Below are 14,968 nucleotides of genomic sequence, written 5' to 3'. Positions count from 1 at the left end.
CATCCCTTCAAAAAAAAAAAAATCTGTTTTTGGTTTTGGTAGCTTAATTGGTGACACACACACCCCTCAAAATAAATTAAAAGCATTTCAACAAAAGTAATCGAAAATTTACTGTTACGCTCTTTGTTTTTCTCCACAAAATATTTAATTACAAAGTGCATCAAGACAAGCTATAATACTGTCACCTAAAATGCACTGGAAACAATCTGAGCTGTAGGACTTCCTATGGTCTTGCTGTACAATTTTTCTCTGAATCAGACATTGTAACCAAAACAAAAAAAGATATTTTACAAAATACACATTAAGGAAAAGAGGAAAATCCACACAACTGAGAGGAAGATCATTCTCCAGCCCCGTCCCAGGCAGCTTTGCAACTGTTATTGCAACCTGGCACTGCAATAGAGTTTCTTTCTTAAGGGAGGAGGGGATGGTTGGTCTGTACATTCCTACTGTCATAATATACCTAAGTAGTCCCACCCTAAAAAAATTTTAGAATCAGAAAAGAGAAAAAAGAAGTGATTCTTAGTTCTGTTCCAAGAATGACTAAAGTAAAGTAAAGCCCAAAAGTAACTATATAGTATGTAATGACAGCACAATTTAGAATAATGTCCCATTTGGATGAGACCAAGCAGCAGCAAAACTGACCATTTTGTACCAGCCACACTGCTCTTGCAATACCAAAATGAAGGTTACTTACCTGTAACCAGCATTCTGTGAAACGACCTCTGCATGGTCCTACTCTTGGGATGTGCAGACTATGCAGCTAGGACTTCAGTGCATAACCAAGAGTAGGAATGTGCACAGGCCACTTGAAGAAAAACTGTAAGATATTAACTCAGTACAAATATAGAACTTTTTAAACAGGTTAGTAAAAAAAATGCAACTTGTGTTTATCATAAAAATCTCTTGGATTGTGCAAGAACAAAGTAAATTATTTCTTTTAAACATATTCATTTTACAGACACTGAGTTAAGTTTAAAATCAAATACTCCTAACAAAAATATACAACTCACTCTGCACTCCAACACGACAATCTATTGCATAATCAGTATCTCTTCTGAGGTGAGCTATTAAAACGTGAGCCAGACAAGTGATCCAAATCACAAAATGCTCTTAGATGTTTAACACAGAAATGATGCCTACAGCATAGACACAGTTAGAATAGATTGCTTGATAATTAACCAATTGTCCCTGCACTTTGATTTATTTAACCTAAAGGTTACAATGAATCTCAAAGACTATGTATAGCAGAATATCAAATCTCTGCTTTTTTTAAAAAAAATTATCATCCCTTTTTAATTTCAGCTGCTATCAGTTCTTAAGAATGACCTCAGCTCCAAAACCTCTCCTGACTGGACACTTCTCAGGTGGCTGTACAGTAGTGGAGCCTCTGAGAATACTAGTCCAGCTAGAGTAGCCCCCACCAACTGATCCTCCCGCACCCAAAAGAGGGAGTGACCAGTAAATCCATGTAGAACCAATAAAGTCTTTCCTCCTTCAAATTCCTTTTGTACACCTGCATACAGGGAGCCTCTCTGGAGCTAGCATCACATAGTACACAATCCCCTCAGGGCCTTCAAATCCTGCCCTTTCCTCCACATGCAACCGAACATATTTTATCCAACTACAGACAACGCCCCATGCGGGAAGAGACTGAGCGGAATTTGTCGAAGTACACTCTGATTTCATATGCTACTCAAAGACAACAAAAAATTGATATAAAGCTATCAGTCAAAAATCAATACATAAGAACAGAAGAGCGGCCATACTTCGTCAGACCAAAAGTCCATCTAGCCCAGTATCCTGTCTTCTGACAGTGGCCAATGCCAGGTGCCCCAGAGAGAATGAACAGAACAGGCAATCATCAAGTGATCCATCCCATCACACATTCCAAGCTTCTCGCAAACCGAGGCTAGGGACACCCTCCCTGCCCATCCTGACTAATAGCCATTGATGGACCTTAACATTTATGACTCAATTCAGCAAAGCATCATTCCTCACAAAATCACTGAAGGATCATATGTTTAAGCATATGGGGGCAGAAAGCTGGACAGATCGTTGTGGGGAGAGGTAGATACGCTGGAAGGGAGGGATAGGGCCCACAGGGACCTAGACAAATTGGAGGATTGGGCAAAAAGAAATCTGATGAGGTTCAACAAAGACAAGTTCAGAGTCCTGCACTTAGAACAGAAGAACCCCATGCACTGCTACAGGTGGGGACAGACTGGCTAAGCGGCAGTTCTGCAGAAAAGGACCGGGGGATTACAGTGGATGAGAAGCTGGATATGAGTCAACAGCATGCTCTTGTTACCAAGAAGGTTAACGGCATATTGGGCTACATTAGTAGGAGCACTGCCAGCAGATCGAGGGAAGTGATTATTCCCCTCTATTCGGCACTGGTGAGGCCACATCTGGAGTATTCCATCCAGTTTTGGGCCCCCCACTATAGAAAGGATGTGGACAAATTTGAGAGAGTCCAATGGAAGTCAACAAAACTGATTGGGGGCTAGGGCATATGACTTATGAGAAGAGTCTGAGGGAACTGGGCTTATTTAGTCTGCAGAGGAGAAGAGTGACGGGGGTGGGTTGATAGAGTTCAACTACCTGAAGGGGGGTTCCAAAAAGGATGGAGCTCGGCTGTTCTCAGTGGTGGCAGATGACAGAACAAGGAATAATGGTCTCAAGTTGCAGTGGGGGAGGTCTAGGTTGGATATTAGGAAAATCTATTTCACTAGGAGGATCCTGAAGCACTGGAATGGGTTACCTCGGGAGGTGGTGGAATCTCCATCCTTAGAGGTTTTTAAGGCCCAGCTTGACAAAGCCCTGGCTGGGATGATTTAGTTAGGGTTGGTCCTGCTTTGAGGAGGGGGTTGGACTAGATGACCTCCTGAGGTCTCTTCTAACCCTAATCTTCTATGATTCTATGAACTTTAAGCATGACACGAAGTTAGTCACACGCTCAAGCACTTCTCTGAATAGAGATGGACTTAAGCGTTTTCTGGAATTAGGGGCTTAAATCAGCATTACAGAATTTTTCCATATGAAAATAAAATCATGTACAATATTGTTTTCTACACTCGGTCATATAAAGAATTTTTCACCTTTACAATATTGCCACCTTTGCTTACTCTTGTTAAAGATACCATTATTAATATGGATACAAGTGTGAATTTTTTTAAGAGTCTGCATAAAAAGACACTTCCTTGTTCATGGTCTAAGTGAATTCTAATACAATACTGAAAGAATTTCAAATAATAATGTCCCATGGTCACCATGGAAATCAAAAGTACATCAAGAAAAATGCCCTGGGGTTAAGGCCAAAACTTGCACAGAAGTTTTCATGTGATTGTAATTCTCTCAATACTCAAACTTCCTCAAATATCTCACAGGGGTAATTAATGAAAAATTGCAGTAAAGATGGATCAAAACAAAATTCCACAAAAAACATGACTAGTTTTTGGAAGTGTTAGCTAGTTAAACAAAAGGTATGTTTCTATTTTTAACTTAGACAAATTGTATGTACAGAAGGGGAAACATTTCCATTAATACGAATGTTACATGGCAAAAAATAGATGCTGCAGAGTTATACCCACATTAACCCACTTTAGAAATCCAAACATTTAGAAGACAATTAGAAAAAAAATAAGTATGTACAGACCTTCCAGTAGTCAGATTGTAAACTGTAGTACCTCTGGTAGGCAGATAATGCTGCAATAGAGAAAAAGGTTGTTGTTTTTTAAAAAGAACAAGACTGAAAATAAAGCCTTAAGGGTATAAAAATATGCAATATGGAAATGATAGTGTTACTTTTATTAAATTATTTAACAATAAACTATGCACTGTTATGGATAGAGTATTTCCTGAAGATTACAATTTTGCTGTAGAAAGTGTCTCAACCAAAAAGTGAATGTTATCATGATTTACATAATTTACATAAAATTCAATCTAGTAACATTTTAAAGTAAGTTTATGAAAGAAATTATTGACTGAAATTTTAGTTTGACAAAGCTGCTATTGATTAAAAAATTTAAATTACTTAGCATGTTTACAATGCTCTCTGGTGTCTTGCATAATTTTTGCAAGGGAAAAAGACCAGACTGATCTACAGAAAGATTACAGAAGAAGCACCCTCTCCCTTTCCATGATCAGATAAAGGGTGGTGACAGTGGGAGCAAAGCTTCAATTTTATCCAACACCTACCAAGCCCAAGACCATTATGAAAGACAGAGCTCTTAAAATGGATCTAGACACAATACTCTGGTATGAATCACTGAATTACCATAATTTGGAGATAGAGTTCTCAACAAATCATTGTTCCTGCAACTTACTGCTCTCCCCTCAAAAAAATTCTGGTTAATAGGTTTAGTCTTTTGGCAAGTAAATGTCTGTTGTGTTTTAAAAAAAAAAAAAAAAAAAAAAAAAAACAACCCAAAGTCAAGCCCCACCTTTGCTAATTAATCTACTCACTGCCAGACAGGCATAAATACAGGGCTTATATTCTTATGAAAACAGGTGCCATGCAAAAACACAAGTAGCATTTTAAATAACGATCCATTAATACCTTAAAAAGTCAATATTTTCACCTCTGAAAAGTATCCGTTTCATAAGAAATTTAATTAAGTTTAATAGTAGCATCCAGTGTGCTAAGAACTTTCCAAAGACTCAAAAGGAACTGTCCCTGCTTTGAGGAGCTCACAATCCAAGGAAAGACAGGAAAGCAGACCATTATGGGGAATGGGAAAAGCAATAGGTTTTCTATATGCAAAATTAACGCACTGAAGCACCATAGAATGGGTCTCTAAATTATAGCATACTTGGTAAGCGCATGCCCTACATACTCAATTACATAACAGACCAAGAGCCATTCAAGACTTTCAGAAATATCGCAGATACTTAAGAGCAAGAGTACAAATATATATTTACAAAAAACAGTGTATTTCTAGATCAAGCTCCTCACCATGCGATTGGATCTAATCTGGGACTTTTTGGGAATACTATCATATTACATGAAAAGTACGAATGTAAAAGATGCAACACAAATCTAAAACTATATTCAAAGTTAAGGCAAATATTTCATCTTTTACACCTGACATCCATGAGTCCAAAATCATCAACTTAAGTTACAGATATAAAAGCAAGCTTCACTGATTTGCTATATTTTGATGATCAGTCAGCCTTATTCTTAAATTTGATATTATTTTGAGAAGCCATAAGGATTTGGGGTTTGTTTTTTTTGTTGTTTGTTTTTTGTTGGTTAGTTAGTTTTAATCAAACTGCAGTTACTCTCTAAAGGGACCACATCAACATTTTTTGCTGTAGATTTACATGCAACACAAGATACTGTAGATTTACATTCCTTCTATTTACACCTATCTACCCAACAAGTCACTTTTACTCCTCAGACTGACCACCATTAATAATGCATAGCAGTTATATGTATAGCTTATCTGAATAAGACTATTCTGAAAAGAACTCTAAACACTTAATCCAACTGACGATTTCACGACAATTAATTCAAACACAGTTTTTAAAAAATATTAAGTCTCTTCACACACACACAAAATAAACTATTGTATAAGTCTAAAATCAGCTGTGATATTAATCATAGGCTGTGATATTTTACAGTATCACTAACCAACTGAGTCTTTCCCAATTTACACACCTCAGATATTCATATTGAATTTAATCTACAAAGACAAGTAATTTTTGAACACATGGATGACCTTCCTCTGACAATCATCTATAAAACAAGAGATTTTCTTTCTTGTAATGTTTCAGATTCTCATAGCAAAGAGTCCACCTAAAACTGAAGGAAGTTACAAGATTACTGTTTTTAAACAATACAAGTAATTTTAAAAACAGTATATTATTTAAGATTTAACAAACTGTAGTAATTAAGAGAACATGTGTTTTTATATAGAAGTGCATTTCATTGCACTATAATAATCACCAAGAAAAACACGTTAAACAGTCGAAAGTTTTTATATACATTTTTAAAGAAATTTAAGCATAAGTTCATATCAGTAATACTAATCAATTACAAAATTTCCTATTGATTATTATAGTAAAGTCTTGTTAAAACCTCAAAACTGAAAAAACTAAGTTTTACCATTCATACTCTTAAAATTCCTCAGCTTTAAAAACAAATTTCACCAGTCATTTTCACTTAGATGAGAGTCATTCACTTTCTGGTTTTCATATATTAAAATAATGTTGTCACTTCTGTTTTCACAACCCCTAAATAATGTTTAAATTAAAAAAGTTAATTTGAAAGAATTTTCATAAAAAGATTGGGAGGGGGCCTAAGTTTCTTTTACTATAACGAAGACCATTTTCAATACAGCTGTTTGAAAGACAAAGGGAACACTTCTAAATTAATAAATACTACTCAAAGGATACAAGTGATATGCATCTCAGATTAAGAAAATCAGTTAGTTAATGAATTTACCAAGCTGACAACTGTTGCTGAAAAGTCCTAAATGAATATGGAAACCCTGCGGGCTGCAAAAATAAACAGGCTTACCTACTGCCTTACAGTGAGCCCAAACGAATTCCATAATATGATTAAAGGATTGAGGAAAAAAAGTACGCTTCCCATCTGAGTTTATTATAAACAGTATTATAGGAAGAATTTTTTTTTAAACCAATTTTATTGTATGAAGGGAACACACTGCTATTATAATAGAGGAAGTTGAAAGCACCTCTTTTCAAAAAGTCTGCAGAGTAGAGCCTGGCAATTACAGGCCAGTAAGCCTAACTTCAGTATCAGGCAACTATACTGACTGGAACGATAGCAATAAAACAGAATTACCAGCCACCCATAAACACATGTTGGAAGAGTCAACACGACTTCTGTCAAAGGAAACCATGCCTTACCAATCTATTGGAATTCTCTGAGAGTACCAATATACATGTGGAGACGGATGATCCAGTGGATATAGTATACTTGGACTTTCAGAAAGCCTTTGACAAAGTCCTTCACCAAAGGCTCTTAAACAAAGTAAGCACTCATGGGATAAGAGGGATGGTCCTCTCCTATCTTTTAACCAATTACTAATCTATGAAACAAAGAATAAGAATAAATGGTCACATTTCACAATGGAGAGAGGTAAATAGTGGCATCCACCAAGGATCTGCAGTGGGACCTGTGCTGTTTAACATTCATATATAATCAGGAAAAAGGGGTAAACAGCAAGGTGGCTAAATCTGCAGATGAGACAAAATTACTCAAGATTGTTGAGTGCAAAGCCGAAGGTGAAGACTTACAAACGGATCTCATAAACCTGGGTGATAGGGCAACAAAATGGCAGATGAAATTCAAAGTAATACATATTGGAAAATATAATTAGAGCCCTGTGCGGATATAAATTTATATCCGAGGATATAAATCGGTATCTGTGGAACTGCAGGACTCTCCTGAGAAACTCAGCAGCAAAAGGAGCAGAGCATGGGGCTGCCGCTTCCAGAAGCCAGCACCCCACACTGGCAGCTCCTCTGGCGCAGTTGTCCCATAGAATCATAGAATATCAGGGTTGGAAGAGACCTCAGGAGGTCATCTAGTCCAACCCCCTGCTCAAAGCAGGACCAATCCCCAATTAAATCATCCCAGCCAGGGCTTTGTCAAGCCTGACCTTAAAAACTTCTAAGGAAGGAGATTCTACCACCTCCCTAGGTAACGCATTCCAGTGTTTCACCACCCTCCTAGTGAAAACGTTTTTCCTAATATCCAACCTAAACCTCCTCCCCCACTGCAACTTGAGACCATTACTCCTTGTCCTGTCCTCTTCTACCACTGAGAATAGTCTGGATCCATCCTCTCTGGAACTACCTCTCAGGTAGTTCAAAGCAGCTATCAAATCCCCCCTCATTCTTCTCTTCTGCAGACTAAAAAGTCCCAGTTCCCTCAGCCTCTCCTCATAAGCCATGTGTTCCAGACCCCTAATCATTTTTGTTGCCCTTCGCTGGACTCTCTCCAATTTATCCACATCCTTCTTGTAGTATGGGGCCCAAAACTGGACACACTACTCCAGATGAGGCCTCACCAATGTCGAACAGAGGGGGACGATCACGTCCCGTGATCTGCTCGCTATGCCCCTACTTATACAGCCCAAAATGCCATTGGCCTTCTTGGCAACAAGGGCACACTGCTGACTCATATCCAGCTTCTCGTCCACTGTCACCCCTAGGTCCTTTTCCGCAGAACTGCTGCCTAGCCATTCGGTCCCTAATCTGTAGCGGTGCATTGGGTTCTTCCGTCCTAAGTGCAGGACCCTGCACTTATCCTTATTGAACCTCATCAGATTTCTTTTGGCCCAATCCTCCAATTTGTCTAAGTCCCTCTGTATCCTATCCCTGCCCTCCAGCGTATCTACCACTCCTCCCAGTTTAGTATCATCCGCAAATTTGCTGAGAGTGCAATCCACACCATCCTCCAGATCATTTATGAAGATATTGAACAAAACCGGCCCCAGGGGCACTCCACTTGACACCGGCTGCCAACTAGACATGGAGCCATTGATTACTACCCGTTGAGCCCGACAATCTAGCCAACTTTCTACCCACCTTATAGTGCATTCAACCAGCCCATGCTTCTTTAACTTGCTGACAAGAATACTGTGGGAGACCGTGTCAAAAGCTTTGCTGAAGTCAAGAAACAATACATCCACTGCTTTCCCTTCATCCACAGAACCAGTAATCTCATCATAGAAGGCGATTAGATTAGTCAGGCATGACTTTTCCGGGGACTGAGGTGAGGCTGACTGGCCTGTAGTTCCCGGGATCCTCCTCCTTCCCCTTTTTAAAGATTAGCACTACATTAGCCTTTTTCCAGTCATCCGGGACTTCCCCCGTTCGCCACGAGTTTTCAAAGGTAACGGCCAATGGCTCTGCAATCACAGCCGCCAATTCCTTTAGCACTCTCGGATGCAACTCGTCCGGCCCCATGGACTTGTGCACGTCCAGCTTTTCTAAATAGTCCCTAACCACCTCTTTCTCCACAGAGGGCCGGCCATCTATGCCCCATGTTGTGATGCCCAACGCAGCAGTCTGGGAGCTGACCTTGTTAGTGAAGACAGAGGGAAAAAAAGCATTGAGTACATTAGCTTTTTCCACATCCTCTGTCACTAGGTTGCCTCCCTCATTCAGTAAGGGGCCCACACTTTCCTTGGCTTTCTTCTTGTTGCCAACATACCTGAAGAAACCCTTCTTGTTACTCTTGACATCTCTCGCTAGCTGCAGCTCCAGGTGCGATTAGGCCCTCCTGATTTCATTCCTACATGCTCGAGCAATATTTTTATACTCTTCCCTGGTCATATGTCCAACCTTCCACTTCTTGGAAGCTTCTTTTTTATGCTTAAGATCCGCTAGGATTTCACCGTTAAGCCAAGCTGGTCGCCTGCCATAATTACTATTCTTTCGACACATCGGGATGGTTTGTCCCTGTAACCTCAACAGGGATTCCTTGAAATACAGCCAGCTCTCCTGGACTCCTTTCCCCTTCATGTTAGTCCCCCAGGGGATCCTACCCATCCGTTCCCTGAGGGAGTCGAAGTCTGCTTTCCTGAAGTCCAGCGTCCGTATCCTGCTGCTTACCTGTCTTCTCTGTGTCAGGATCCTGAACTCAACCAACTCATGGTCACTGCCTCCCACATTCCCATCCACTTTTGCTTCCCCCACTAATTCTTCCCGGTTTGTGAGCAGCAGGTCAAGAAAAGCTCTCCCCCTAGTTGGCTCCTCTAGCACTTGCACCAGGAAATTGTCCCCTACGCTTTCCAAAAACTTCCTGGATTGTCTATGCACCGCTGTAGTGCTCTCCCAGCAGATATCAGGAAAATTAAAGTCACCCATGAGAACCAGGGCGTGCGATCTAGTAGCTTCTGCGAGCTGCCGGAAGAAAGCCTCATCCACCTCATCTCCCTGGTCCGGTGGTCTATAGCAGACTCCCACCACTACATCACTCTTGTTGCTCACACTTCTAAACTTAATCCAGAGACACTCAGGTTTTTCTGCAGTTTCATAACGGAACTCTGGGCAGTCATACTGCTCCCTTACATACAGTGCTACTCCCCCACATTTTCTGCCCTGCCTGTCCTTCCTGAACAGTTTATAACCATCCATGACAGTACTCCAGTCATGTGAGTTATCCCACCAAGTCTCTGTTATTCCAATCACGTCATAATTCCTTGACATCACCAGGACCTCCAGTTCTCCCTGCTTGTTTCCAAGGCTTTGTGCATTCGTACATAAGCACTTGAGATAACTGCTGATCGCCCCTCATTCTCAGTATGAGGCAAGAGCCCTCCCCTCACAGACATTCCTGCCTGTGCTTCCTCCCGGTATCCCACTTTCCCACTTACCTCAGGGCTTTGATCTCCTTCCCCCGGTGAACCTAGTTTAAAGCCCTCCTCACTAGGTTAGCCAGCCTGTTCGCAAAGATGCTCTTCCATCTCCAGCCCCACCCACTGGAGCAGGCACCAGGCTCACTGGCAGCTGTCCCTCGTCATACTTTTGTGTTCAAGCGGCACGCATGCCCCCAGACAGGAGATGGAGACAGCTTCATGGAAGGGACGGGGCAGGGCTAGGGGTGGTACAGCCACACTGCAGGAGCGGGGCGCTGGCTCCTGGGAGCAGCGGCCCCACGTTCTCTTCTTTTTGCCGCTGCAGTTCCCAGAAGAGCCCTGCATTCCATAGATATCGATTTATATCTGCGGATACAAATTTTTATCCATGCAGGGCTCTAAACATAATCCCAACTATATATACAAAATGATGGAGTCTAAATTAGCTGTTACCACTCAAGAAAGATGAGGTTACTCACCTTATCCCACAACTGAGGTTCGAGATGTGTCCCTATGGGTACTCCAGTTTAGGTGTGTCTGAGGCCCTGCGCCTAAAATCAGAGATTTTTGGTAGCAGGGCCAATTTGGGCTGCACATGCGCTCTCCCCATCTTTCAGAGTAGCAGCCGTGTTAGTCTGTATTCGCAAAAAATAAAAGGAGTACTTGTGGCACCTTAGAGACTAACAAATTTATTTGCGCATGCGCTGCATTTGGCCGCTATATAGTGCTGTGCGGCCAAACAGCCCTCAGTTCTTTCTGTACCAGTCTGTATTAGCAAAAAGAAAAGGAGTACTTGTGGCACCTTAGAGACTAACAAATTTATCTGAGCATAAGCTTTCGTGAAGTTGTTAGTCTGTAAGGTGCCACGAGTACTCCTTTTCTTTTTGCGTATACAGACTAACACGGCTGCTACTTCTATACAGACTGGTTTCAGAGAACTCTGTAGGTGAGAGGGGGGCAGGTAGTGGAGCACAGATAGGGATAATACTTGAAGAAGAGAATGTTACTCACCATGTGCAATAACACTGGGTTTCAGAGTTGGATTCTTTATTGATGATAAAACAGTCAGTTCTAATAGTGCATCAGATGCTGATTTGAGCTATTGCATAATGCTCTGTAAACGTGTGAACAGATGCCCAGGTCGCTGCTCTACAAATGTTTGTAATCTAAATGTTGTTCAAGGAAGCTCTAGAGGTGGAGAGTGATCTTGTACAGTGTGAGTTGCAAGTCACGTTGATAACAGCAATAGTTAATACAATCAGAAATCCATTTTGAGAGTCTTTGCTTAAATATGGATTATCCTTTAGATCTCTCTGCAATGGTAAGGAATAGTCTTGGTGATTTCTTGAAAAGTTTGATCCTTTCTAAATAGAAGACTTACACTCTCCTAATGTCTAGTGTGTGGAACACTGCCTCCCTTTTACTCTCGTGAGATCTGGGGAAGAATGATGGGAGGTGAATTCATGAAGGATGAAGGTATTTTTGGTAGGAACTTCGAATGTGGTCATGAAGTGGCTTTATCCTTGAAGAAAACTGTAAAGGGATGAGGTAAGTCTGTGAGATCACCCTCAAGAGGATGTGATTGCCTTTCTTATGGCAGTCTTCATAGAAAGATGTATGAGCCACCAGGTCACCATATGTTTAAAGGGCTGGGGGGGGGGGGGGGAGGAGAATTGGTAAGGCGTCATAGAACCAGGTTAAGGTCCTATGGAGGCGTAGGATCTCGAATTTCAAGTTAGAGCTTCCAAATACCTTTAAAAAAAATTGTTGTACGATGAACCAATAGTGAGTGTCCATCAATCTTGTGGGGGAAGGCCGCGTACTGGCCACGAAATGGATTCTCAGCAAACTCAGGATATCTAATCCAGCAGCAGCGGTAAAGCAGAGGATATAGCTGTAACCCGTCTACTGTCACACCAGATCCAGAATCTCTTCCATTTCTGAAGGAGAGCATGGTGCATGGCTGTTTTTCTGCCATTTAACAGTATCTCTTTTACATCTTCAGAACAGCTCGTTGTGACATTTTGGAACCATCAAGGACCCATGCTTTCAGGTGGAGAATTCTAGATTTCTGTGATGGATCTCGCCTTGAGAAAAGATGTTTGGAATGGGATGAACAGTGATGGGGAGGATGGGGGGTCCCGTATACCATCATCCATAAAAGGTAAGGGAACTATGCCTGTTTGGGCCACGTTGTGGCTATCAAAATGACCTTGGCCTTTTTGTTCTTTATTTTGTGTATTACTCTGGGTATTAATGGAACTGGAGAAAACGCATGTATAGATGTCTGTCCCATTTGAGAAGAAAGGCATCCCCCGGAGATCTTGAGCAGAATTGAAGGCATTTGCTCTCCCAGATGTGGCAAAAAGGTCTATGCTCAGACATCCCCAACCCATTCATGTTTTGCGTAGGATCGTGGTATCTATTTCCCACTCGTGTTCTTGTGAGAACTTCCTGCTGAATGTGTCTGCCATGGTGTTTTGAAGTCCTGGTTGATAAGTAGCCAAGATATTGACCCTGTGGTGAATGCACCAATTCCATAATTTCACTACATCAGTGCACAGGGAGGGTGATCTTGCCCTTGGCTGTTTATGTAAAACATAAAAGTGATGTCGTCTGTCATTATTTTGTGTGTGTCTGTCTGTCTTTGATTAGTGGTAAAAAGTGAGAATATGCATTTCTGACTGCTCTGAGCTCCCCCAGGTTGACGTGTTATGTCGACTCTGAAGGGGACCATTTGCCATGTACTGTGTAGTCACTCAAGTGGGCTCCACTCCCAATAGGGATGTGTCCATCGTCAATATCAGTGGAGGAGGTGGTTGGGCAAAGCGAACTCTAGCACACATTGTGGAGGTTTGTCCACCGGTCAAGTGAGCTTTTGACTGTGGAGGGCACTGAGAGATGGTTTAAAATGGTGTCTGTGCGAAGCATAAACTGTTCTGAGCCAACCTTGAATGCAATGCATATGGAGTCTGGCATGTTTTATGATAAAGGTGGCAGCCGCCATGCGTTCCAGTAGTTGTACACAGGCTCTGGCTGATACCTGCAAACTGGTTTGAACTGTGGAGATCAACCTGACTAGGGTGGTGAATGTGTGTTGGAAGGGACGCTTTAGCCTCCACTCCAAAGAGGTAGGCCCCTGTGAACTAGGATTTCTGAGTATTTATTTGTAGGCCTAGTCATAAGAAAAGGCCCATAGTCTTTTGTGTAGCTATTACTGCGTCATCTCAAGATGGGGCTTTGAGTAGGAAACTGTTCATGTATGGGAATATCATAATTCCTTGTTTTTGGAGGTGTGCCGCTAACACCGCAAGGACTTTGGAGAATACCCTGGATGCCAAAGACAGGCCAAATGGGAGTACTCTGTATTGGAAGTGATTCTGCCCTGGTGTGAACCTGATGAATCTCCTGTGGGATTGGTGAATGGTAATATGAAAGCAGGCATCTTGAAAGTAGAGGGCCAATAACCAGTCCCCCAGTTCAGTACCGGGATTACTGCTGCTAATGTAACCATCTTGAATTGTTGTACTTTCACAAACTTATTGAGCACTCTTAGGTCTAGAATGGGTCTCCAACAGCTGTTCTTTTTCTGCACTAGGAAATATTTGGAATAAAAGGCCTTCCCTCTGTGTTGGATCGGAACTAGTTGTATAGCACCTAGTTGTAGGAGGTGGTTCGTTTCCTCACATAAAAGGTACTCATGAGAGGGGTCCTTGAAGCAGAATGGGGAGGGAGGTAAAATGGATTGAACATCTGTTCTTGATTATTTCTTACACCCACCCATCCATGGTGATACTCTGCCACACTGGGTAGAAAGAGGCAAGGTGGTCAAACTGATGGAAACATTCAGGCTGTTGCAGCACGTGTCTGCAGGGGTAGCATGTTGGAGCTTCGAGCAAATTTTCTAAATTGTTGCTTTGATACAGAGGTTGAGATGCTCAGGGTTGTGATGGGGGAGGTCTACGTTTAGAAGGTTTCTGTCTTTTTGTTGCTGGATCATAATGTCTTTGAGGTGGGACAAATGAAGGAGGTTAAGACCTTTGTGTAGTGTGGGTATTTACTGGGCCTTCTCTTTTGTACCAGTGTGTAAATACCTAGAGATCCTAAATGTTGCTCTCAAATCTTTTAGGGAGTGGAGAGATTCATCAGTTTGGTCAGGGAATAGTTTTGAGCCTTCAAAGGGGAGATCTTCCACTCTGGCCTCCAACTCCTTTGGGAGCCCAGAAAGACGCAGCCATGACGCCCTTCGCATGACCACCGCTGTCAATATCCAATGAGCAGCTGTGTCAGCAGCTGTGTCATGCAGTCCACACTAGAAGCGGACACTTATTTGTAATTGCCTGAAATTGCTCCTTTTTGTCTTCTGGAATATACTCAAATTCACTCAAATTTGAAGTAACTTGTGTGATTATATTTTGTCAGAACTGCTTCATAATTGACAGAGTTGCTGAGGAATATGGTTTGTGTCCAAATAGATCTAATCTCTTCCAGTCTATCATATGGCCATTTTAGCATGGTGCTATCTTCCATGTTCATTTACAGCACTGACAACCAATGAATTCAGTGTAGGGTGCAAAAATAAAAAGTCCATGTCCTTACAGGGCACATATTTCTTGTCCACCTTCTTACAG

The 14,968-nt window shown here is 41.6% G+C and overlaps 1 protein-coding gene across 5 annotated transcripts in view; it reads right to left on the bottom strand.

The window, feature by feature from the left end:
* Positions 1–14,968, bottom strand: part of KDM6A (lysine demethylase 6A) — a 274,824-nt gene that overhangs the window by 199,065 nt on the left and 60,791 nt on the right. For all 5 annotated transcript variants that reach the window (XM_077817638.1, XM_077817656.1, XM_077817647.1 and 2 more), the window contains exon 4: positions 3,659–3,708. In XM_077817638.1, the coding sequence (XP_077673764.1) occupies positions 3,659–3,708 (50 nt within the window). The remainder of the gene's footprint in view (positions 1–3,658; positions 3,709–14,968) is intronic.

The sequence above is a fragment of the Eretmochelys imbricata genome, chromosome 1 (assembly GCF_965152235.1).
Source record: "Eretmochelys imbricata isolate rEreImb1 chromosome 1, rEreImb1.hap1, whole genome shotgun sequence".
NCBI classification, from domain to species: domain Eukaryota; kingdom Metazoa; phylum Chordata; order Testudines; family Cheloniidae; genus Eretmochelys; species Eretmochelys imbricata.
This window is presented reverse-complemented; position numbering and strand designations above follow the sequence as displayed.